Source organism: Acomys russatus, chromosome 1 (genome assembly GCF_903995435.1).
Source record: "Acomys russatus chromosome 1, mAcoRus1.1, whole genome shotgun sequence".
Lineage (NCBI taxonomy): Eukaryota > Metazoa > Chordata > Mammalia > Rodentia > Muridae > Acomys > Acomys russatus.
In genome coordinates, this window is record NC_067137.1 from 76,607,992 (window position 1) to 76,631,558 (window position 23,567).

Sequence of the window (23,567 nt, forward strand, 5' to 3'; positions counted from 1 at the left end):
AAGTCGTAGGCTATCCCGAAAATGTCTCTAAAGGCCAAATTTTCATTTGTAAATGGCAAATCTCCTTCTGTCTTTAAGTTTTATGTGTATGAGTTTAAGGTAAAGGTGTATTTATTTCAGAAGGTAGATGAAACCAACTAAATCTTTCAGGTAAATGTATAAAGGCAAATGTTTTAATATTATCAAGAGAAAAGTTGAAAAAAAGTACAGTTTTCTGGACATGTAAGCTTACTACCACTCCTGCTTGTAGTCCATTCAGAGGGAGAGACCATAGGTATTCTGTTGATAAAACAAAGGTTTTGGTCCAAGTTAGTGTGGCTATGTTGATGTTATAAACTGCCAGGTATATGACTTCATATGTGTATTTAAAAAGCAATACCTTTGGTTCCAAGCCTTAATTTAAAGCTGTGATGAGAGTACAAGCAATTGAATACTATGTATTGCACATCAGCTAGCTGGTACAAAATATACAAATGGGAAACTAAGCATTTGTTTTCATATACACATGAATGCACAATCATACCCACTTACTGAGGATAAAACCACCAAATGGTTGGAAACAAGGCATCCAGACCATAAATACAGACAACAGCCCCAGTGTGTCCCTTCTGTGTACTGAGGAGCTCATGAATTAAAATGCTTTTTCATGTCGATTTAAAAATCCATTTCCTTTTCCCTAATAGATATGTTTCTTTCATATAACTTAGAACTGGCTGATGCCCTAAAGTCCTCCCAATGTGGCCTTTTTTTTTTTTTAATTAAAAACTGTGGTTTTATTTATTTATTTAATTTTTACCACAAGGAATAATTAAATAGCTATTGCTGAAAAGGTCTCAGGAGGAAAAAACACGTTAAATGCTTCCTTTAATTTTCAAAGGACCAAAATTAGGTACTTTAAGCAAATTAGGCAAAAAATAGTCTGCCACACACTTAAAACTGAAAGTGGGAAATGAAATCATGCTGCCATTTTTTTTTCTCGTTCCATCTGGACGGTGAATCTCTAACAGTGCTCTGATGAACTTCACTGAAAAGGGTCAAGAGAGCTGAAAGGAAATCTAGGGTACTTTAGTGAATATGGGGCACATACACACATCATTCCCCTTGTTTTAATGTGACTGGCTGAGAGAAAGAATGGAACTCTCTGCCATAAGAACTGCTATTTGTGTCCCCCAGTCATTCTGCAAGGGAATATACTTTCGGTTTTTAAAAATACAGACATTACAGAGCCTAATCCACACATTCTTATGATTATCCACAGAATAAGTCTCTAAGATGTAATTGATTTGTAGCTGCAGGTCATTTCCTTTTCCATCGTTAACATACAGCAATGATACAGAGTTAGTGTTTTCATTGTGGTGTTTCCATCACTCGTGTGCTTTAAGTGCATTCATTTATCTTGTCACTCTTTCCTATCCACTCTCTTTCATCCTCCTGTGCCTCGTTCTCATGGAGTTTCCAACTTTTACATATGAGAGAAAAGATGCAACATTTGTTTTATGGTACTGGCTTATTTCACCTAACACTGTACTTGAGTCGTATTCATTTTTTAAAACTATGTACATATGCTACATTTTTAAAGTCCCAAATAAAAGATAAATGGCATGGATTTAAAAAGCACTATTATTTTGGCTGCATCCTGTAAATAAAGAGTTTTGTAGGAACTCTTCTTAATAAGAGTTACTTTTCATAAACTGTTGGAAATAAGTTCTATATCAAACTTTGCTCATATGCTCATAATATTTAGTACTGACAAGGTCTTCTCCAGATAATATATGGATGTGTATTCATTTTTTGTCTGTCACATTTTTTTTTGAAATCTCGACTATCATTTTTGTATTAGAGTTAAGCAGTATTCCACAAAAGCCAACTCCATTTTGATGGACTGATTTATGCCTAGCCTCTAAATAGAAAGTATCAAAATTTGCTGATTAAAATTTCTGTCATCTCCTGAGGTACGAGGGCAACATTTACCTCTGTTCACTGCATTTCCATTGTCATAAATTTCATAGGTCACTGCCGAGTTGACATCATCTATGGCTTTCAATAGGCATCAGCCTGCAATGAAAGTGCTGTTTGCAAAGCATCAGGGATCCATAGTTAAGCTAGAATTCAAAGGTGATAGCTGCCTTGGTATAAATAAATCAGCTTAGCAGACACAAACTAGTAACTGATGTTAACACTGTGTGCTTCAGTTAGTCTCTTCCACTATCTGACACAGGTATAATAAACATAATATTCTGGCTACTGACATGATCTACCTTACATGTGAGTAATACCTGAAAATTTTGGTCCCACAGTTTGAGCCTCAGAAAAGAAAATCACATCATAAAATTGAGGAGAACTAGAAGGTTATCCTCAGAGATAGAGAGAGTGTGACTTCTGTCGCAAATTGCTTCTCCTTAAATAGGAATATTCTTTAGAATCTAAATATAATTTTCACCCAAATAGTGATAGCACATAATTAACTCCTTCCATGCCAAATTAAGCAATAGATTTAAGATCTGTAATTGAGCTGGCTTGGCAGTGCATGTTTTTAATCCTGCACTTAGGGAGGCTGAGATAGAGGATTGTTGTGAGTTCGAGGCCAGCCTGGCCTACAAAGCAAGTCCAGAGCAGCCAAAGCAACACAGAGAGGTTCTGTCTCAAAACACAAAATGGAATTGATAAACCCAAGTAACATAGTGATCTGTGCAGTGCTGAGGGCTGAGTTCCCCATGGAGAAGTGAGTTGAGGCAGGAATAGAGGCAGCATAAGCTCCTCTTGAGGCCATTTCTACTTTTCCAGTGGTCTTCTCTAATCTTTGTAATGATGCAACCCTTTAATATAACTCCTCATGTGTGGCTGACCCTCCAACCATAAAATTAGTTTGTTGCTACTTTATAACTGTCATTTTGTTGTTATTATGAATTGTAATATAAATATCTGATATGCAGGATACCTGATATGTGAGCACAAGAGGGTTATGGCCCACATGTTGAGAACCACTGCTCTAAGACCCAGTTCACTTCATCTGCATTTTATCCTCCTGTTTTAGTATGCATAATCAATTTCTTTATGTAGCTGGGCCTGCCCTGGCCCCTGTTATTCAATCTATAAACTTCTTAGGCTAACCACAGATCCTGTAGGTTTAATAGCCTCTTTCCAGGTATTTTATATATTCTTTCAGCATATCCAGTACTAGTCAGACATGGGACGCTAAGTCCCAGTCTCCCCAAATCTGACCCTAACTGCTCTATTATGATACTATGGAACCCTCCATCTTATTTAGGATACAGAGCTTCTATGTAAGCCTACACCTCCTTTGAGAGATGCTGGGGTGACTTCCATGTCTTTCCTGACATGCCCATTGCTTTTCTTCTTTGTACTAAAATATTTCTTTGTCATGTCTGAGAAAACCATGCTTGTACTGGAAAGTTTTCTCAATCTTTTTTGTTTTTGTTTTGTTTTTTTGATGTAAAGTGATTAAGCAATTTGTTCTCTTGACCACAACTTCTGCTCATTAATTCAGCACAGGCTCCATTGCATTTACTGACTAGACTTCCAAGGCTGCAGTTTTGAATGGACTTTATAAAATATGTTCAGATCTCTTGTGTGCATATTGCTTTGTTCACATTTATGGCCATTGAGCCTAACCTTTTTATGCTGTAGTCTTAAAATAATGTAAGAGCAGAGAATGAAAAAAATTACTAGAATGAAACACATACTTATTACTATTTAAATTTCTTAACAACTAGATACAATGTTTAAATTTGATAAAGCATGTGTGTGTGTGTGTGTGTGTGTGTGTACATGTATGCATGTGTGATTGCATGCCATACATGTGTAGGTGGTTTGTAGAGGCCAGATGATGTTGGATCTCTTGGAACTGAAGTTACAGGTGTTGTGGATGTGTTTTATCTTAACTCATTCTTCTGCCAGAAAATGTTTCTTAACCACTGAGCCTTTTCTTCACTCCCCAAAAGAAAAGGCATTAACTTGTGTGGTGAGCTGCTCTGAACTACATTTGAATGTCTTAAAAACAATTTCCTTCATATTCCTCATTTTTATTTCCTTCAGCAGGAGTTACTTGATTATGATACATGTGACAAAACCAGAAACTGTGACAAGCCACAGACGTAGACCGCACTAAGCCAGCCCACAGCTTTGCTCTTCCTGGCAGGTAGTGAGTCTCTGACTGAGAGACAGCAGTCTGGAGGGATGAGACGTACTTGTGCAGCCAGAGTCCAGGAAACATTCTAGCATATAGAAGAAAGGCATGTAAAGTTTCTTCAAAGATGTTTTTAGGAGGAAAAGCATTATGTATTACTCATTCAGAGCAGACTTCTGTGATAACCAGGTGAAATGTCCTTACTAAGCAATAATAAAAATAGAAAGAAAAAAATGAAATAAGGAAAAAGATGTCTACATGCAGCTCAAAACTTTCAACCTAGATCAAAGCTGATATGGCACAGTCAAAATTGTCGCGTTAGGAAAATGAAAACAAAATCAGAGCATGCTTTCAAACAAAGAGCCTTTGAAACCCTGAGCAAAGTCACTGCCTCTAAAACAGTCAAACCCAGCTGAAGGTTGACAATCAAAGCTTGTTCTTCACATTCTTGAACGCTCCTTTATGTAATTCCAATTATTTCATTGTCCCAAGATGATAGTTTAAAGATTAGAAAACTTGCCCAGAATAATTTAAGCACAGGCAACATCTATTGATTACATTTTATGAGGTAGGGTGTATCCTAGGCATCTCAATGATTAGTTAATTTAACATAAAAATAATGTGATAGCTACTTAATTAACTTTAAATTGTATTCATATTATATTTATCCCATTTTATAAACATCTATAGATTATTGTTTCTCTATATAAAACTTTCTGAATAACTAAAATAAACTCAATTAGAGAGAAAAAATGAAGGATATCTTAGAAGATATGTTATACTCAAACAAATCCAAGATGTTTCTGTCTCTTTGTGAGATTCTTTTGGGTATTCGTAACGTTAAACTATAATTGCTAGCAGTTATTTTAGGAAATAGTTGAGATAATTTCTTTCAAAAATTAATTTACAAATACATTTAAGTTACTTTAGTAATGTTTTTGTTTGCCACAGTGTTATAATTTTAGTGATGAATTATAATGAAGATTTTAAAAATATATGAAGTAATAACATTTTAAACAGATGGTATGGGAGGGTGTGGTGGGTAGGTTTCTGTTTGCTCTCTTGATCTACAGATGCTTTTTTTTTTTTTTTTTTTTTTACTGGGAGGTAGTTATAAGTTATTATTGGTCTTATACAGAGAGGAAACTAGGTTGGACACAGGGACCTCTCTCTTTTCCTTTATCTTTCATTTGTAGGTAAGGAATTAGGAGCTGAAGATAAAGAAAAGGGAATATAGAAATATAGAGGGAGGGTAGAACAAAAGGTAGATGATTGAACCTACTCTTTAACTCTAGGCCTTAATTGTTACTCACAAAGAAGGTTATTTTTAATTTAATGGTTTAGAATTTTGTATATTGATGCAAATCATGGACATGTCAAATACTAGTCTAAGTTTATCAGAAAAAAATATATATCCTACGTCTAACAGATAGATATGATTCTATAGATTTATAAGGTAAAATAATTAAATGAAGTCGTAAATGACTTTCAACTCTTAAAACAGCATCATTGCCCACAAGAGACTACGTGCAATAGTAAAAATAAGCATTCTTAGCACATTCTTGAAAATTACAGCAGAAGAAAACCTTGCTTCCTAGAAAGTTTAGAAACAACATAGGTCCTGTTACTGTCTTGATGTCATTGGGTCCATTGGTAAAACTGAGAGTTGGCCAAAACTTTAGCTGGCTATTGACTTCATCCTAGAGGGGCTGTTAAAATTAAGGATTATTCAACTACTCAATTTTTTAAAAAATAAAGTTTCACATTTAGGTTTCAAATATTTCAGGGTTTTAGTTTTGATTGATTTGCTACGTTTCTGATATATGAAAGACTGTAGTCATCTTATTTCATTATTTTTTGTGAATATCCACTGTCACTGCCTTTAATCATTTTGTGAATAACAAGGTAATTTTTTTTACATCTCTAAGAGGAGCATTATATAAAGTCCTAGGATTAGTGTTTATGGTAGTAAAAATTTTGCCTTGAAAATGCTGCCTATTGCTTCCAAATTCACTGACAGCATTATAACTGAGGTTTGCTTATTATGAATCAACACTTCCTTTCATTTTACATAGTTTTTAAAATTTGTAGTGATTTCTGACTTGCAAAATTATTAATTATGGCCAATATTATTGAATATGTACTATTTATTTTAAGTAAATCATTCAATTTAATTTAGCAGCTATTTCTCACTCTATCAGGGATGTCTTCTAAGGCTTACTAGACTGAATCCGATGGATAGTAATGGAAGAATAAGCACTTGAAATTAACTGGGCATTCATGGCAAAAGAACTCATGTTAGTATGTTTTTATAAAGTGGAGCAAACAGATACGAGGTAAATTTAAATATAATGTTATATATTATTTTTCTTCAGTGAGCATCATGATAGCAGCTATTATGGATTTATCTAGGGGGAAAAGGAGGATACACAAACATAGAAATAGAGGTTATCATCACTTACTGAATTTTGCATTAAAAATATTGATAGTATTCTCTGGTTTTGTAAATTACCGAACAATGTGTACTGATAACATTTATAATTTATCCAAAGCCATTTAACTTAGGTTTCCACGGTAAAGAAAGCCATGAAACCAACATGTGTTATTTTTGTGTGTGATCTGTATTTTAAACCAGGAAGTAAGTAAACAGAAAACACACAGAATATAAAGCCTTCTGTAAAATACCTTCAACCACATTTTAGTACATATCAAGTTCTGTATTCTTTTCCTTGAGCCATAGAAAAGTTTGAACTTGAAAATTAGCTGAAATATAAAGTCATCTTTTTGGTAGATTCATATGAATGCAGCCAGACAAAAACTTCTTAGCGGGATTGCATATATGTCAATGTGGCTAATCCGTCCCTAGCCCTTGTCCCCTTTGATAGAGCGTGTGCACAGAGAGAGATAGGGTGTGGCAGGGTTTGAAAGGCCAGTGCAGAACACATAAGCAGCTGGGAATGGATTTATTTGTTTTGTGGAAATTTTTATTGTATGTTGTTAATGCTTTTACTTTCATTTTTTTTTTTTTTAATTCTGGCATGGAGCTCTCAATTCATTAAGCAAATTCAAGTATGAGAAGCCACAATAACAGCAGTGACAACAAGAAGGAGAAAAACAAAACAAAACACAGCACAACAAAAACAACCAGCACTTGTGCTGTTGGATGCTCCCTTGCAGCAGCATGTTGTCAGTGAGCTGTGGCTGTCTCAATTGGTGTGTGTAATAAGGAACCACACATCTATTTCAGAGATTCTTCTGTTAACAACAGATGGCACAGTTCATCTTTGTACATCGCAAAACATTTTTTCCTAGATATTTTTCTAATTTGGGTTATGATTCGTTAATATTGTCTTCTATGAAAAGTTATTGAGGTAAAAATAACACAATGGTGCACTACCCTGGAATATAATACAGCAGACAACCAGAAAGTCTTCTTGGAATACATAAACACATACTGTTTGCTTGTGTGCGGGCTGAGTCAGTTGCTGGAAACTATGCAGAATCTGGCTGTTTGTAGTCATGCTTGGTCTTCTGGTTAGTTCCATGTGGTTTCTCCTTATCTTGGACCATTGAGTTACCCAAAATGTTTTTCTCCTTGTTGGGTTCAGATGGTTTATAGAGGTGAGCAGGATTCTACTAACCAATCTAATGGCTAGGTTGAGAAATGACATTTATCATTTCTCCACAAAGAGGAAATCACACAGGATCCCCACCTACGTGTTTCTGAGACACATTCCCATAATGGATAAGGTTTCAGGAGAAATAAATCCAAGATAAAGAAATAACACTCCAAGAGTCTCTTAAATTTTAGTTAGATCACAGTTTCTTCATTGAAAAATGTTATTATTAAACAAAAAGTATCAAAATATGTAAGTTATTTGCACCTACAGACATATTGGCATCCAATGTATATTTATACTTTTTATGTTTCCTTTTGCATATAATATGTTGGGTAATAGTCATAAGGAATTAAAACAGGCTGTACTGGATAATAGCCCCTACCCAAAAAGAGTGGCCCAGAACCCAGCCTGCCTGTTCCACTCCACCTGCAGAAGCAATATGCCTGTTTGTCAGAAATCACCCACCCTGTTTCCAATCAAAGCACAGATGCAACCATAACTTATGTGTAACTATCTCCCTCCCACTCCATCCTACAACCTCTGTCTCTCTGTCCTCCCTTGCCCCTCCTCCTCTTTCTTCTTTTTCTTCTTCTCCTCCTCCTGCTCCTCCTGCTCTTCCTCCTCCTTCTTTTCTTCTTCTTCTTCTTCTTCTTCTCTTCTTCTTCTTCTTCTTCTTCTTCTTCTTCTTCTTCTTCTTCTTTTCTCTCTCTCCCTCCCTCTCTCTCTCTCTCTCTCTCTCTCTCTCTCTCTCTCTCTTTCTCTCTCTCTGTCTTCTAACCACTCTTAAGAACACTCAGTCTTATCCCACAAAAAGATTGGCACCTCTCACTGGTCCACTAAAGAAGTATCGCCTGTTTGTATTCATTCTGTCTGTTCCTCTGCTTCATTTTTCTTACAAAATGTATGTGTGATGCATATATCTATGTGTCGGTGCATGCAGAGGCCAGAGAAGAACCTCAATATTTATTTGAGACATTGTTGAACCCGGCCAAAGGCTAGCAGCCAACAACCCCAGTGGTCCTCTTTTTGCACCAAGCTCTCAACCGTAGTGGGGGGTATTAGCATTCATGTCTTTTACATGCGTGCGGGAGAGTTGAACTCAGAATGCTTGCATAGTAGGTTCTCTTACCTGTTGAGCCGTTTCTCCAGCTTTCCATGTCATAGTCCCTTTACACAATCATAAATATTAAAAATATTAGCAGTGATTATCTGCTTTCGATTACAATACTCCCAAGTGTGGCTGATCATTATACAGATACAACATGGCCTTCCCATAATATGGGACTAATTTCACATTTTTTGGCAAGTGATAATTATTAAAAATAGTTTTAGCCCTTCAGTGAGTACTAATGAAATAAAAAATACAATAATGTACCTCTAAATGGTATCAAATAAATTAATATTTGCAACAACCAATGTGTGGGCATTTTGAACATTTTTTGAAAACCCTGCGTAGTATGCATATTCATCCTTACATAAAATTTTTATTTATATTATTAGTCCTTACTAACATAATTTACTTATATTTGATAAATATATAATCTAATATTACTCTATAGTTAAATCTGCCTACATTCAAATGTTTTTGTTGTTCTTTAAGGATTTGCTGTGCTGAGAGTTTACCTTAGACCATATGCATGATAGACAAGCAATTTACTACTAAATGACAACATAGTTTTTAAGTGGTGTTTTAATTTAATACAATACTCTTTTATTTACCCTAATTACTATAGATTTATAGACACATGTTCTATCTTCAGTTTTCTTAAGAAAAACTGTTAAAGTATTAAAAGGAGACATTTGAGAATTTTTAATGCCTTTAAATAATCTAGGTTTCCTAATACAACCTGACATTTAGAGGCTATATAAAGCAAAATTTCAATTGCATAGTTTTTAAAACATGTGCAGTTAAAATTAGAAAGGCTGAGATAAATTTATTATGGTAATTTCTAAGACATATGGCAAAATTATTAACATGCAATTTGTATAATGAGCAAGAAAAACTATCAAGTTTAAAAAGTTGTCCTAATTTACAGTAAACAATTTGGAGGAAAGCATGTGTTTATTCAGAAAGAGACTGATAACTTCTTTGGTAAAAATATAACATGCTAATGTTTATAGAGATTGATAAACATTGAACCATTTAAGGGAGATAAAATTTCCCATATCATTGATGAATTAGATACAAGTAATGAATTATAGGGAGGCTCTTTCTGGTACATGCAATGGGATACACAATGCCCTTTCATTTTGGTGGGTTTACACTGTAGGAGGATCAAGCTTCAGACACAGTAACTTGGAACATAGAATTTTCCAATTTGAGAAGCCTTCCAAGATAAAGGTTTTTCAAATGAGTAGATAATACTCAGCTTTAACAGTTCTTTCATTTATATATTTTAAGGGTCTAATAAATTATGCAAAGTACTCATGATCATATATATATATATATATATATATATATTATCATTTAAAGAATACAGACAAAGTAAGATGGAGAAAGAACAGGAGATTAAAAGACCGTGAGATTGGAAGGGAGAAAGCACTTGAAGAAAACTTGTTATATCAAGGTCAGATAACTAGAACAAAGGGTGTTACTCATTCTAATTAGACAGATGGAATCAATGAATATATCATCAGAACAGTGTAGAAATTTTTGCTCAGTATAAGCAATACTAAGCTTTATTTGTTCATGATGCATTTTTCAAGAAAAAGGAGGAAATATAACAAGATTCTTTATTCTTTTCAGAGCCAACCACAGAGTTATCATAAAACAAGACTGAAAGTTGTTAATGGAGAATTGCAACTCCTAATGGAAAAAGGTCATGTTACAAGCAGGGGACACATGATTAAAGAGTGTTTTGTTTTTCTCATCATTGTATAAACCAGTCATTATTCAGGGTTTTCCTTCTAAGAAACAAACGAACAAATGATCACATCAGGTAAAAGGTCACACATCAATAACAACACTTACAGGTAAATTGACAATCACAGAGTATCTTCTCTCTCTCCTTTCTCTCCTCTAAATATTTAGGTGTAATAAACATTCTCAAAGATAAAACCAAGGTTTTCTTATGGGGCAGGAAGGGGCATGGGCAGGGGTCCATCCTGTCTGCAGTATCAGACGCTGGCTACATTATGAAGTAATTCCTTCTTGAAGGTTTTTTTCTGGAAACTTCAGTTTTTTTTTTTATTACTATCAAACTTTGCAGTTTTATTCATCTTTCCATTCCTCATGACTCAGCCTACACAGATTCTCTAACCAATTACCATATTTATTTTTTAAAATTTTACTTTACAGCCTGATTACAGTCTCCTCCCTCCTTTTTCCCAGTCCCACCCTCTAAGACCTTTCCTCATTTCCCCATCCCCTTATCCTCAGAGATGGGGAGGTTCCATATGGGTACCAATCCACCCTGGTACATCATGTCTCAGCTGGACTAGGCACATCCTCTCCCAATGATGCCAGACCAGGCAGCCCAGCTATATGAAAGGGATACAAAAGCAGGCAAGAGCGTCAGAGACAGTATCTGACTAATTGTTTAGGGAACCCACATAAAGATCAAGCTGCATATCTGCTACATATGTGTAAGGGATCTAGATCCTGCCGATGCATTTTTTTTGTGTGTGTGTTTAAAAGCTAACCCTGTGAAAGGCTGAGGGATACATTGTGTTCCAAACACCCAGTGTAGCCACCAGTGTGCTAATACTATTGGGAAAGAAGAGGAGGAAGAAGAAGAGGAAGAAAAATAGGAAGAGGAAGAGAAGGAAGAAGAGGGAGAAGAAGAGGAGAAAGGAAAAAAAGAATAATAATAATAATAATAATAATAATAATAATAATAATAATAATAATAAGAAACCTAAAGTAAGTGTCTAGCTTAGAATTATTCACCAAGATAAGGTGAAAGCTCTTGACATGAGAAATAATAGCACAGTGTATTAGTGAAGTGAAATGTGAAATCCTGGATTCTGATTTTCTATGCTATTGTAAATATATTTCCATAATTTGTAATGTCTTTTATGATTTTTGGTCACCCTTGCTCATCATTTGGTCACCCTATTCACATCTTTCTCTTTGCATTAATAACATACAATCATGACTGGAGTTGAGTTGATTACCTCAGGTGACAGCTTTCTCAAGACCCTCTTGGTATACTGAACTTGATTCAAGAAATATTACCAAACCTTGCAGCAAACCTTCAAATGGCAAACTGTGGCTCATATATGACCTCATTACTCCTAATTGGGAAACACAAGGCCTGTGGCAGATGTAGCCTGATAAGTAATAATATCATATAGCATGGACAGATGCCACTAAACCTATTTACAGCTAGTGGTTTCTTGATCATCCTCACAATCATCACAGATTATTAAAGTATAATGTTCACCTACCCTTTCTGCTTGCTTACAAGAAAAGGTTTTCTGAAAGCCCAATACTAGTGTAGGGCAAGTATAAATTACTCATATTCATGAACATTTCTTTAAAAATTAATTTAATTCATTTTTTCCAATAATGACTATGACTTCCACTTTGAACTGTATATTTTTAACTTGCTAATGTTTAAGTAAGACACACGTAGTGGAATTTAACTTATCTTAGATCATCATTAATTTACTGAAATGAACTTTCTAACTGCTTTATCCACCAGGCATTTCTAGACCAAGATGTATATGGTATTGTTCATCTACACTAATAACATACTGTAAAGTGCCTTACAAATGAACCTTACCAACACAAATGAATACATATATTTAAGAACACTAAACCAATATATTAGCCTTAAATACAAATATATAAGTTGAGAATAGGCACTGAAAGATTAATCAAAAGTTTGGGCATGTGAATATTTTCATCATTATTGCTTGGCACGTAGTGCCTTTAACAGTACTGTAATAAGACTCCATGTGAAAATTTCTACATACTTGCAGGTACGAGAAATACGCTTTTCCCCATGTCCTTCTCTTTTGATATGAATGTCATTGTTTTTCATTTTAATTTGTATGTATTCTTCAAAAATTCTTGTATGCATTCTATTATGAATGCAATGTATCTTGTTCACATCCCTCTCTACTTCTCCCCAAATCCTCACAGGACTCCCTGTAATATCTCCTTATTTATTTATTTATTTATTATTTACTTATTATATCTTTCTTTGCCTACCAAGTCCAGTTATGGCTATGGATGTGCACATGCATGTGGGGTCATTCACTAGCAGCCACACTAAAAAAAAAAAAAAAAAAAAAAAAGGCTTTTGAAACTGTAAAGTAGTTCACATACTGCTAGCATTTTTTTTATAACAGCACAAAGTAAAAATCAGTAAGTAATAGCTTATAAATGAGTTGTAACATCTTAAAACACAAAATGTTCCAGGCTATGTAAAGCTCTAGTCCCTTAAATTCCTAAAATCTATGAAAAACAAAAGACCTGCCCCACCAACAACACAGCTTCATTAAGAGCATAGGTTTAAGCCATAAAATGATTTCTGCAACACAAGAATATGGAATGTGACATTTAATCACAAATTTGCTGTGCTTATGGACATATCAAGAAATTTCCCCAGAAAAGTGGGAATCGATCTACCCTCAAGATCTAGGGGTACCAATGTTGGGAGGTAGGAGCTCCATCCTACCACAAAGACACTTGCTTAACCACGTTCATTGTGGCTTTCTTAATATTATCTAAAATCTAAAAATAACCTAGATGTCCCTCAACCTAAGAATGAATAAAGAAAACATGCAAGAATATTAATCATCTGTAGAAAGTAATCCCATCATGAAATCTCCAGGAAATAGATGGAGTGAGAAAAAAATCATCTCAAGTCAGGTAGCCCAGTTACAGAAAGATCTTCATGGTGTGTACTCACTCACAAGTGGATCCTAGCATCAAGTAAATGACTACATTACAATCTGTAGAGACAGAAAGGTTAGGTAAAAAGGAAAGTTGTGAGGAGGTAATTCACTGATCTTTCTGGAATGGGGAAATAGAATAGATTTTTTTAGATAGACTGGAGTGGGTGGGGGCCAGTTTGGGGGTGTCAGATGTGAGGTGGGGAAGGGGGTGGAATGTATGAGAGAGTTATCTGGAGCTGGGGTGTGTTTGAGGGGGGAAGTGGAAACAATGCAGTGTAAATTCCATGGAAGGTAGGAAGATAATCCTAATGAGGACTCTTGTAGAAAATATGAATAATAGTTAATAATGTTTATTATTAAAGTCCATCATTATTGCAGCACTATTACCTAACCCGCTAGTACAGTCAATAAAGACACAGACACCTGGTGTATTTTAGAATAGTCTTATTTTACCTGGGGCTGAGCAGATCTTTTCACCTAAGCTATCTCTTTATCTACCATCCCATGCCATTTGCTTTAATAATTTCTATCTGGGCTACTTCCCATCCATAGTCCCCAAATACTTTTCTCTCATCTGGGCAGCTTCCTCCACCCACGCCAATTTGGCCATGTGCTTCTTTCCACACTAACCCATGGAGGCTTTGCTTCCTTCTTCCTCCTCCACCTGTCTCTTTCTCATGATCTTTCTTTCCCATTTAAAAGATATGGCTGAAGAATTTCAGAGTCTTCACTTTAACACTATGGATTGTGTAGTCACATTAATGCTACTTAGAACCTCACAAATTCCTATTAGTTGGCAATTTTTTCCTGTAAAAGTTATTTGTAAATTATGAATAGGCTTTTACATAATGCCATATCCCCAATATAGATAATATGATAACCTAATCAGCTTTTAATTTCTGAGATTTTTTTCTTACACTTAGACTGAATTTAGAATTATGTGTGGAGCCACTGAATTTTAAGTCCTTTATTTTAACTCAGATTAATTCTAAGAAGGAAAAAGCAAAGAAACATGGTAAAAGTACAGACTACTTTTAGCCCTAATTTATGAATGCAAAAAAGATTCCTTTTTTCCTTTCAATATTGTTATAAAATATAAAATAATGAGTATATAGGAGGACTTATGAATCGGTGTATGTCTCTACAAGCTCTCACTAACCATAACTGATATTGTAAGGGACATTTTGTATTATGTGAAAAGAAACTCAAGATAACTTGTAATCTGAAGACAAGATATCACCAAAATTATAGAGTAGACAATTCAAAAAGAAATTTAAAATTATTTTGAAGGTAGAACTATTCTTTTTAAAATGCTTTCATGGTATGATTTAAAAATCATTGCATTTATTTTAGTGGAAATCCATTTGTATTTCAAATCACTTTTCTAAGTACAGAAGCTGCTTATTAAATCTTAACAATCTACTTTTTAAAAATGTGTTATAATTTTCAGATTACATCCAGATTATTATCCTCTGGCTTGTATCTTCCCATTCCCACCTCCTTCTCTCTTCTGTACAATTTTCCTCCCCTAGATCTCTGACAGAAGGAGTCCTCCTCCCCCACCATATGACCACTGTCTTGTCAAATAGCCTCCTTCCTCTAACTATGTGTCCTTCCAGGTTCCCTACTTATAGGAAGTGATCAAATGGGGGCACCAGAGTTCATGTCAGAGTCAGCCCCCCTTCTCCCCACAACTGTGGAGAATGAGCTGTCCATTGGCTAGAACTGGGGTTCTATGTTTTCTGCATATATTGTCCTTGGTTGGTGCAACAGTTTCTGAAGCCCCGTCCCTGCTGGTTCCAGGTCCACCTGCTTAAGCCACCCTTCTAATATGTTTATTTTAAATTATACAAGCTACATTTACTATGTATAGGCATGAAAAAATCACTCATGTTTTACAGTTTTACACTCAATTTTACAGTTTGGGAAGATGTGTCAGTCAGATTATTCTAAGTGGAAGGCCAGTCTTGGCACCAAGTGAGTTAACTAGAAAAGTCATGCATTCTTCATGACAATAGCAATCAGTTCATATTTCAAGTGTAAAAATTTCAAAAGGCTGAGATTTTGTCCTAATCAAATGTCAGTGTGATATTTCACATAAACCAGAAAATAAGCTTACATTTCTGAAATGACATGGGGAAAACTTATTTACAGTAAGACATTTTTCTCTATAATTGAGGCGAAAAGTTTTAGAGAAAGCACTGCATGGATTTCATTGACTGAAATGCTTCGTGACTATGTTAGAATTCTGTCCATAAATGAAACTTCAGGAGCAGTGTTGCTTGGTGAGACTGTTCTGCACGTAGGCCGTTCCTGAGTACCGGATGTAATGCCCAGGGCAGTGAGAAAAGAAGCAGATGTGCATGTTCTTATACCAGCAAATATCACCCACCTGTGCATGCTGGCTGACATCACAGGATTATCATCCTGTGTTGAGAAACCTCAAAACATACTGTGTCTCCTCCTTGGCAAGATGTAATATCTGGGTGCAATTATCAGTTAAGACAGAGTATCATCACAATCAACGCAGGAAAAGAATGTTTATTTATAAAGAAGATTCTAGTTAAAAATAAAGAAAGGAAAATAATGGTATGGCAAGAGATCCAATTCAGAGCAGTGCAGAGAAAGTGCTTTGCGGTTTGAATGACACTTGATAGAAATATGACTCTCTGCAGCAGTACTGCGCTGTGTATTGACAGCACAGACTGCGCTGATCAAGAAGGCTTTAACAGTTCCTGAGGGGGATTTCCTCCCCCTATATATTCTCATAGGGTATCAAGTCTCTTCTTGGTTACCTGCTATCCTTCCTCTGAGTGCCACCAGGTCTCCCCCTCCAGGGGACATGGTCAAATATGAGGCACCAGAGTTCGTGTGCAAGTCATACCCCACTCTCCACTAAACGTAACAAGAATAAATTAATAAAAAAATAAACAAAAAAAGAATAAAATTTGAGAAGCACAAAAAAAAAAAAAAAAAAAAGGCTTTAACAGAAGTAAAAGTGGATGAGAAAAATGTGAGCCAGCAAAATGGATCTCATCGGGGAATAATAGGGTGGAAGTGAAAATAAGAAAGGATAGTGAAAAAACGTCTGCATGTCAGTTTATTTAGAAAGTGTAGCTAGGATTCACACTGAGGCATAAGATATGTGGCATGCCTAGTAAAATAGAAGACGAAAAGATGAATTAGAGTATGCTTTGGGGAAAAAAGCCTTCTACCATCTAGCCAATTAGTAGAAGAACTCCCACAAAGACTTTCCAGGAGTGCTCTGTGCAAAAGCACTCGAACTGTGGATAAGTGGAGGCATGGTCCATCTGGTAGATTGTTGTGTTCAATTTACTGAACAGGAACTCAGATGGGGACAAGTCCAGAAACATGCTCAGGGTTATATAGCTAAAAATGTTGAGCCTAGGCTGTCTAGACGTGGAAGCTAGGGGTGTCTAGAGTTCATTATTCTCACATAAGTACTAGGGGGAAATTTATGTACACATATATCATATGAATGATCTTGGAAAAAGCCAGAAGAGAAGAACACTGTCTAATGAACTTGCTGAAAAATCAGCATGCTGTTCCTGCACTTTGGGTAGTTACATAACACAATTGTGATTAAGAAGTGTATCAGCAAGATTCTGTGGATACATTTACTGTAGAAAAGCAATTTTTAAAGGGAGATGGTGTCACTGGGCAAATTACATAGCAGTTAGAGCAAAAACTACTGCATGAGAGGCTGACACAATGAGTACGAGGAAAATGGCCCTAAACTCCTCTTCCAAATATTTCTCCTTTAGTCTGAAGATAGGAAAATGTTTGTTTATAACTACTTTCCTTTTTAACTTTTATTTACAGGAAAGGATTCTGCCTTGCATAAAAACAGTAACTTTGGCTTGGAATGGGAGTTTTGAGACAAGAGGAAAAGATAAAGAGAATTGTGTAAATCCCACTGACTTAAGAAAGCAGGTCCCAATTGTAGTGGGGATTTAAGAAAATACAAATGAAGAAGCCAGAAACTAAAGATAGGCTTTTTACTTTAACATTGGAAATAGATCTGTGGGCTGAAGAGATGAGTGGGTAGCTAGGAGCACAGGGCTACTCTTTCAGAGGACCTGAGTTATATGCTTAGTACCTACAAGGTACCTAATTATCTCTTATAATTCCAGTTACAGAGGACCTTATACTCTCTTTTGGCCTCTGTGGACACCAGGCATAGGGCTGATAGTGAGACACACATGCCGGCAAAACAGCCACATACAACAAAACAACAATGGAAATTTCAAATGGTAGAATTGTGGGAGAAATCACTGAAGAACACCTAAAATATTTTTTCTTGCAAATAACAATTTGTTTTTAAGGCTATATGTTTAAATGTGCACATGCACATATGTATGCACAATAGTACATTACTATGATTAAATAATGTGTAAGGGCTTAAAATACATAAAAAATGAGGTGTAAAAATAAAAAATGCTCTAAGATGCCCCCAATATAGAATATTTTAAAATATAAATTATATTAAGAATGTGTAACAGGCCCAGTGGAATGATTTAATGGGTAAAGGTACTGGATTACAAGTCTGACAACTGAAGTTTACTCTACAGCGCCCACAAGACAGAATGAAAGAACTGACTTCTTCAAACTGTTCCCTTACCTTTGCAAACATTCTCATGTGTGTGCATTTCTGCCCATACATAACAAATAATTACATGTACTTCTTTAGAAAGCAAGACTATAAAACTGGTAATTCTGTCATCTGGGGGGAAAAGATGTGCTAGCCAGAAATTTCATATTTCTCAAACTCGTTAAGGAAAAATATGAAATAGGAAGGAGCAGGACAAACTATTTTGATACAGACTGAGGTGTTACCTAGGTAACCCCTAAATAATATGATACTGAAAGATACACATACAGAATTGTCTGGGGTCAGATGATCACTGACCTTTGAGCACCTACAGAATAATGATGCATCTATCAAATGCCCAGCGTTTGCATGGTTTTACTTTTCTTAGATTAAATATAGTAATGATGAGACTACTTAATGTACCTTGAACTATGCATTACTAGATATTTCCTTACAAATAATGTGAGCAAGAAAAGGAATAGTCTTATGGCAAAACAGTTGGATAGGTTGGGTTTATGAGGATTAGGCAGTTGATCTCCAAGGAAAGTTTTCTTTTGTTGTTCCAACTCAGATTATCAGTCTGTGATTTACTTAAGGAATTGGAACATTTACTAAAAATCTACACAGAATTCAAAGGTTTGTTTGACATATTTTGCTATATTGAAACATCTACTCAGAAACCATGTATCTAACAAGAAACAAGTTGAAGACCAATACAAAATGTAAAATTGTCATTCTTATCAACAAGGGTTGAGTTTCACAGTGATTCTGTGAAGAATGCATAAATAATTTAACATAATTCATAATCTTATATAAATTAAAATAATTTACTTTATTGCTATCTAATTTGCTAAATTATTTAAATTCATCAGACAGAACTTTTTGAAGATTAGTATATAGCTTAAACCTTCAAGTAAAAATATGTAAGGCATCTAGCTTCCTAGAACAAAAGCAATGTGTTGATACTGTAACAGTATGCACAAGAACATCTTAAATTCTTTCTGTGCAAGTCTACAATATAATTTATCAAGCACATCTAGAGATGTAGCCCTTATGCAGGGTGAGAGGAAATAACTCTGATAGATTTGCTGCAATAATAGAAAATACGTCAATTAGTTTAAAAGACTGGTAACTAATAATTTTGAGTACCCTCTGTAAAGTAATATTGTCATAACATTTAATATTTTAAAATAATAATATATTCTGGAATAAACTCAGAATGTTAATAACCATTGCAACAACAAAGCTTCAAGAAGAGATTACAGTAAAACAAAAAGAAAATAGGCATCAAATTTCTTACCTGCCGAATACCCAAGCGGTATGCAACAATCCGATCCACTGCATCAGGATTCATTTGTGTCCATTGTAGGCTGTACGAATACACTCGGTGTCGGTTCTGCCACACAGGGTTGTAGGTGTCATAGTAAAACTCTGGGGCGTAGGCCTTCCCTGAAAGCAGAACGTAACTCAATTTATGACAAGTGTCAGTAAACTGATGTTGTTAGCTTGTGAATAACTAACCAAGAACGAAGTGATCCAAGACTAAACTATATTGAAAATAACTGTCCTGGAATATAAGGTCTGAAACATTTTAAATTAACTGAATAGGTCATGGAACATACTTTATATTTGTTCTTTCTCTTCTATCAGACACACATAGTCATGACAGGAATACAGCTTTGAGCTCTGACACCAAAACATGACATCTGCTGGTTGAACAGAGAAAGAATTCCTGTCATTTTTTTCTGTTTATATAGCATTTATTTTTCTTCTAGTTCTAGTGAGAATATAAAGCATATTTTCTTGTTTTTGTATTCTAGTTTTAATTTTATGCATATTCCAGCTGAAACTCTTAGATTAACTGACCTATATCTATATTCACTATCCAAACTTGGAGATCACTTTTATATACACTATGCATGTCAATATATAGATCATAGGTTTTAAGAGATTTCTAAAATGAACTTGAGGAAGAAAATTGCAGTTCTCAAAAATTTGCATTGAATTTATATAATAATATGAACATACTTGAAAAAAAAACTTTTTAAATGGTAACACTGATCTTTGAAAAAGCAATTTCAAGCATAAAGCTACAAATATATTGAAATATTTATTCACATTTAAAGTATTCAAATGTTTTAGGTTATATGAACTGACTAATAGGGTCACCAAAGCACATGTATGTAAAGACAAAGGGGAAATGGAGTGATAGTGGTCAGGAGTAAATATATGCTTTGTAAAATCAATATTTCAGAAAAGAGGCTGTAAGAAGGTAAATCTACCTTATGAAATGAATTACAGAATATGTTTGATTATGTATGAGGGATTTTAATTAATTTTTCATTTGATAAGGAATCATTAAGCAACTTATATAGGTCTCTGTCCTTGGAGATACTAATAAAACCCCTGCAAATGAAATCAACTCCATTTTATTTCAGATTCCAAAATATAGAAAAGAGAAATTCCCACCAGAATAAACCATGATGAATTGCTGATATAACAGAACTAGCTAAAATACTAACTACTCTCATATTTCTGCCCAAGAATGTTGGATTGTATTATAAATAATATCTTTGCCAAAGTATACTTAAATTTGTAAACACACAAAAATTCTTCAGAGATGAAGAAACACCGAATTAAAAATAACACTCTTCTGTGAGAAGAGAAAGTGTTAGTTTTGATATGCATGTGAGTTGCATATTTAGGCTCAGGGAGAGGACATTACTGTGTAAGAGAAGTCACCACATTTGAGAGGATAAGTGGAAGCTAGAACCTGAGTCACACTGGGTTCTAGAAAGAGATTCATACTCGCCAATAGGGAGCAAGACTGTTATTTGTGTGAATATAAAATCCTCTGCTACTGACTCTGAGGAAGTACGCTGGAAAGCCGAGGCCTTAGACACACATGCTCTCATCCTAGAAGATAGAACTCTTCACCTATATATCCTCCTGCCTCTGTTCCAGTGACTGTGATTTCAAAACACAACAAAAGAAACATGGATGCAAGTACCTTACTAAGTGTGGCCAGGAAGGCCAATGAACTACAGCAGTATTGAAAATATGATAATATAATCATGAAATAGAATGTATAAGTATGTTATAGAGCTGGTGATACTGTACAATGGAGAATTAAAGACAGGAACTGTCTTTAATTAATTAGTATTGGTTTTGATGCCAATGTTATTCTTTATGCTGAGTGAGTAGGAAGAGAACAACATTTTTAAAAATGAAAACACAGATGTAACATGGTTCTCCTTCTCTTGAACAAACTATACACGTTGAAGGAGACTGTCTTGTCAGTACCCACTATGGTAGCTAACACAATGCCTCTGCTTGCTGTAGATAGAATAGCTAATGGGTGAACTATATTTACCTTATATTATATTTCAGCTATTCTGAGATTATTCACCCAGTTCCCACAAAGTGAGGGGAAAGTGTAGAATATTCTCTGATTTTCACCGCCCCCCCCAGCTTGAAAAGTACCTCATTATAACAATTAACTGAATGGAAAATAATATAATTATCATAATGAAATCAATGAGACCATTTAAAATTCAAACCAAAAATAATGAATCTAAAACTTCTCGAATGTGTATGGATTAATAGAAGAAGACTAGTTATTAAAATCCATAACAAACTTAGCACTAAGGCAGATGACACTCTGATTAAGAACAAACCTTAAAATTATAGGAATATTGGTCTCTACTTATGTGTATTTTCAGTATTTTCACAGTCAGCACTAGTAAAGTGATTGTGAATCAGAGTCATCACATAACTGTATAATGACTAAAGCACTGAATAATACAGTATAGGCTGTCGAGCATATGTATATGCTCAACTCTTAGTATTCTACCATAAAGAGTGTACCACTATTGAAGTTAGAATTGACCCAACTAGTATTAAACCACAGAAAGGAGCTGTCTTAAGCAACAGAGAATATAATAAATAGCTATCAAAAAATTGTGCTGAGCCACTGTCCAAATGCTTTCTGCTCTTGCACCCAGTACCTGTGTGTGTGTCACTGCTTAAACCTGATTGTGTGTTTGCTTATATATGAGGCTAAAATCCAGACAACATCACTTTTATCACCACATATGTTCTAGAGTAGGAACTGTGTCTATACAGAAAATGTAAACTCCAGAAAGTACTAAATTTACACATAAAAGCTGCTGTATAACTTGCAAATGACGTTGACTGTCACTAATAGAAAAAGGCCCTGTGCCTACTTACCCTGTCCTTTTTAAGTAAAGAACGTAAATTACTATTGTGTCCATGGGACCCTCGTAACTGTCATATTGTATCATTGTCTGAAAGCGTTATCAACTCAGGAATTTTTAAAGAGAAGGGTGGACTGACTAAATCTCTCAAGTGAGAACTATACATGTTTTATTAAACACTTAACTCAGGAATAATGAATATATAATAAGCTGCCAATAAATATATTCAATCTTCCCCAAAGCTATGTAGTTTCTTAAAACTGAGTAGTATCAACACATCTGAAAGCTTTGCATTCATCTGAAGGACCATTATTTGGGGGGTGTGCACTAGAGGTAACATTTGAATTGTCCTAGACACTCACTCCTAGACTGAGAGAACTGAATGTCCATAGTGTGAACATGAACTTCTGGGCAAGAGCTGCTGTTGCACACATGGGTGGTCCAGCCTTGAATATGAATGCAACAAAGACCATGCAGACAGAGAATGAGAGGTGTTCCTGGGAATTTAGAGAGAAGTCCTGAAGCCATGCTGCTTTTATTCTAGGAACATTTGCTTTCCCCAAAGCATGTGACTTGAATTAACAGAGTAGATTTCAATACTACTCCCAGGAATAGCTACAACACCTGTTACCAAGACTCTCAGAGCAGGCCTTTCCACTTTGCTAAGGGTTTGTTGTTTGGCTCTGACATTGAAATGGTTTCTTGCCCAAAGTTAGATTTCAGGGCTTCTAGAAAGTGCTTCCTTGATGGCATCTTAAAATTAAGACAAAAGTTTATTAGAATAATGTAAGAACATTTCTCAAGCAGGAAATCCTCCCTCAGGTGAGATTATACGATTTTGATTATAGCCTCAGTTTTGAAACAAAGAAAAGAGTTTATAGTACAGAAACATATTATTATTTTGTTCAATTTATAGCTTCATACAAAGCACACACATATGTACACACGCATGCATGCATGCACAAAATGTGTCCACTGGAAAAAGAAGACACATGATGCTCTGCACTAAGCCTCTCTCTCTTACTGCTTTATGTCTAATTTCTGTCATGCCCCTAACACATGTTCTGCATTGGTCTCATCCATTCATGATCCCTTCAGGATGATGGACAGATGTCAGGTGATTA

At 35.2% G+C, this 23,567-nt stretch overlaps 1 protein-coding gene across 2 annotated transcripts in view; it reads right to left on the reverse strand.

Moving 5' to 3' along the window:
* Positions 1-23,567, reverse strand: part of Mdga2 (MAM domain containing glycosylphosphatidylinositol anchor 2) — an 800,517-nt gene that overhangs the window by 41,330 nt on the left and 735,620 nt on the right. For both annotated transcript variants that reach the window (XR_007830679.1, XM_051146875.1), the window contains one exon: positions 19,527-19,675. Coding sequence is in view for 1 of the 2 variants with exons in the window: in XM_051146875.1 (XP_051002832.1) it covers positions 19,527-19,675 (149 nt within the window). In the remaining variant the exon portion in view is untranslated. The remainder of the gene's footprint in view (positions 1-19,526; positions 19,676-23,567) is intronic.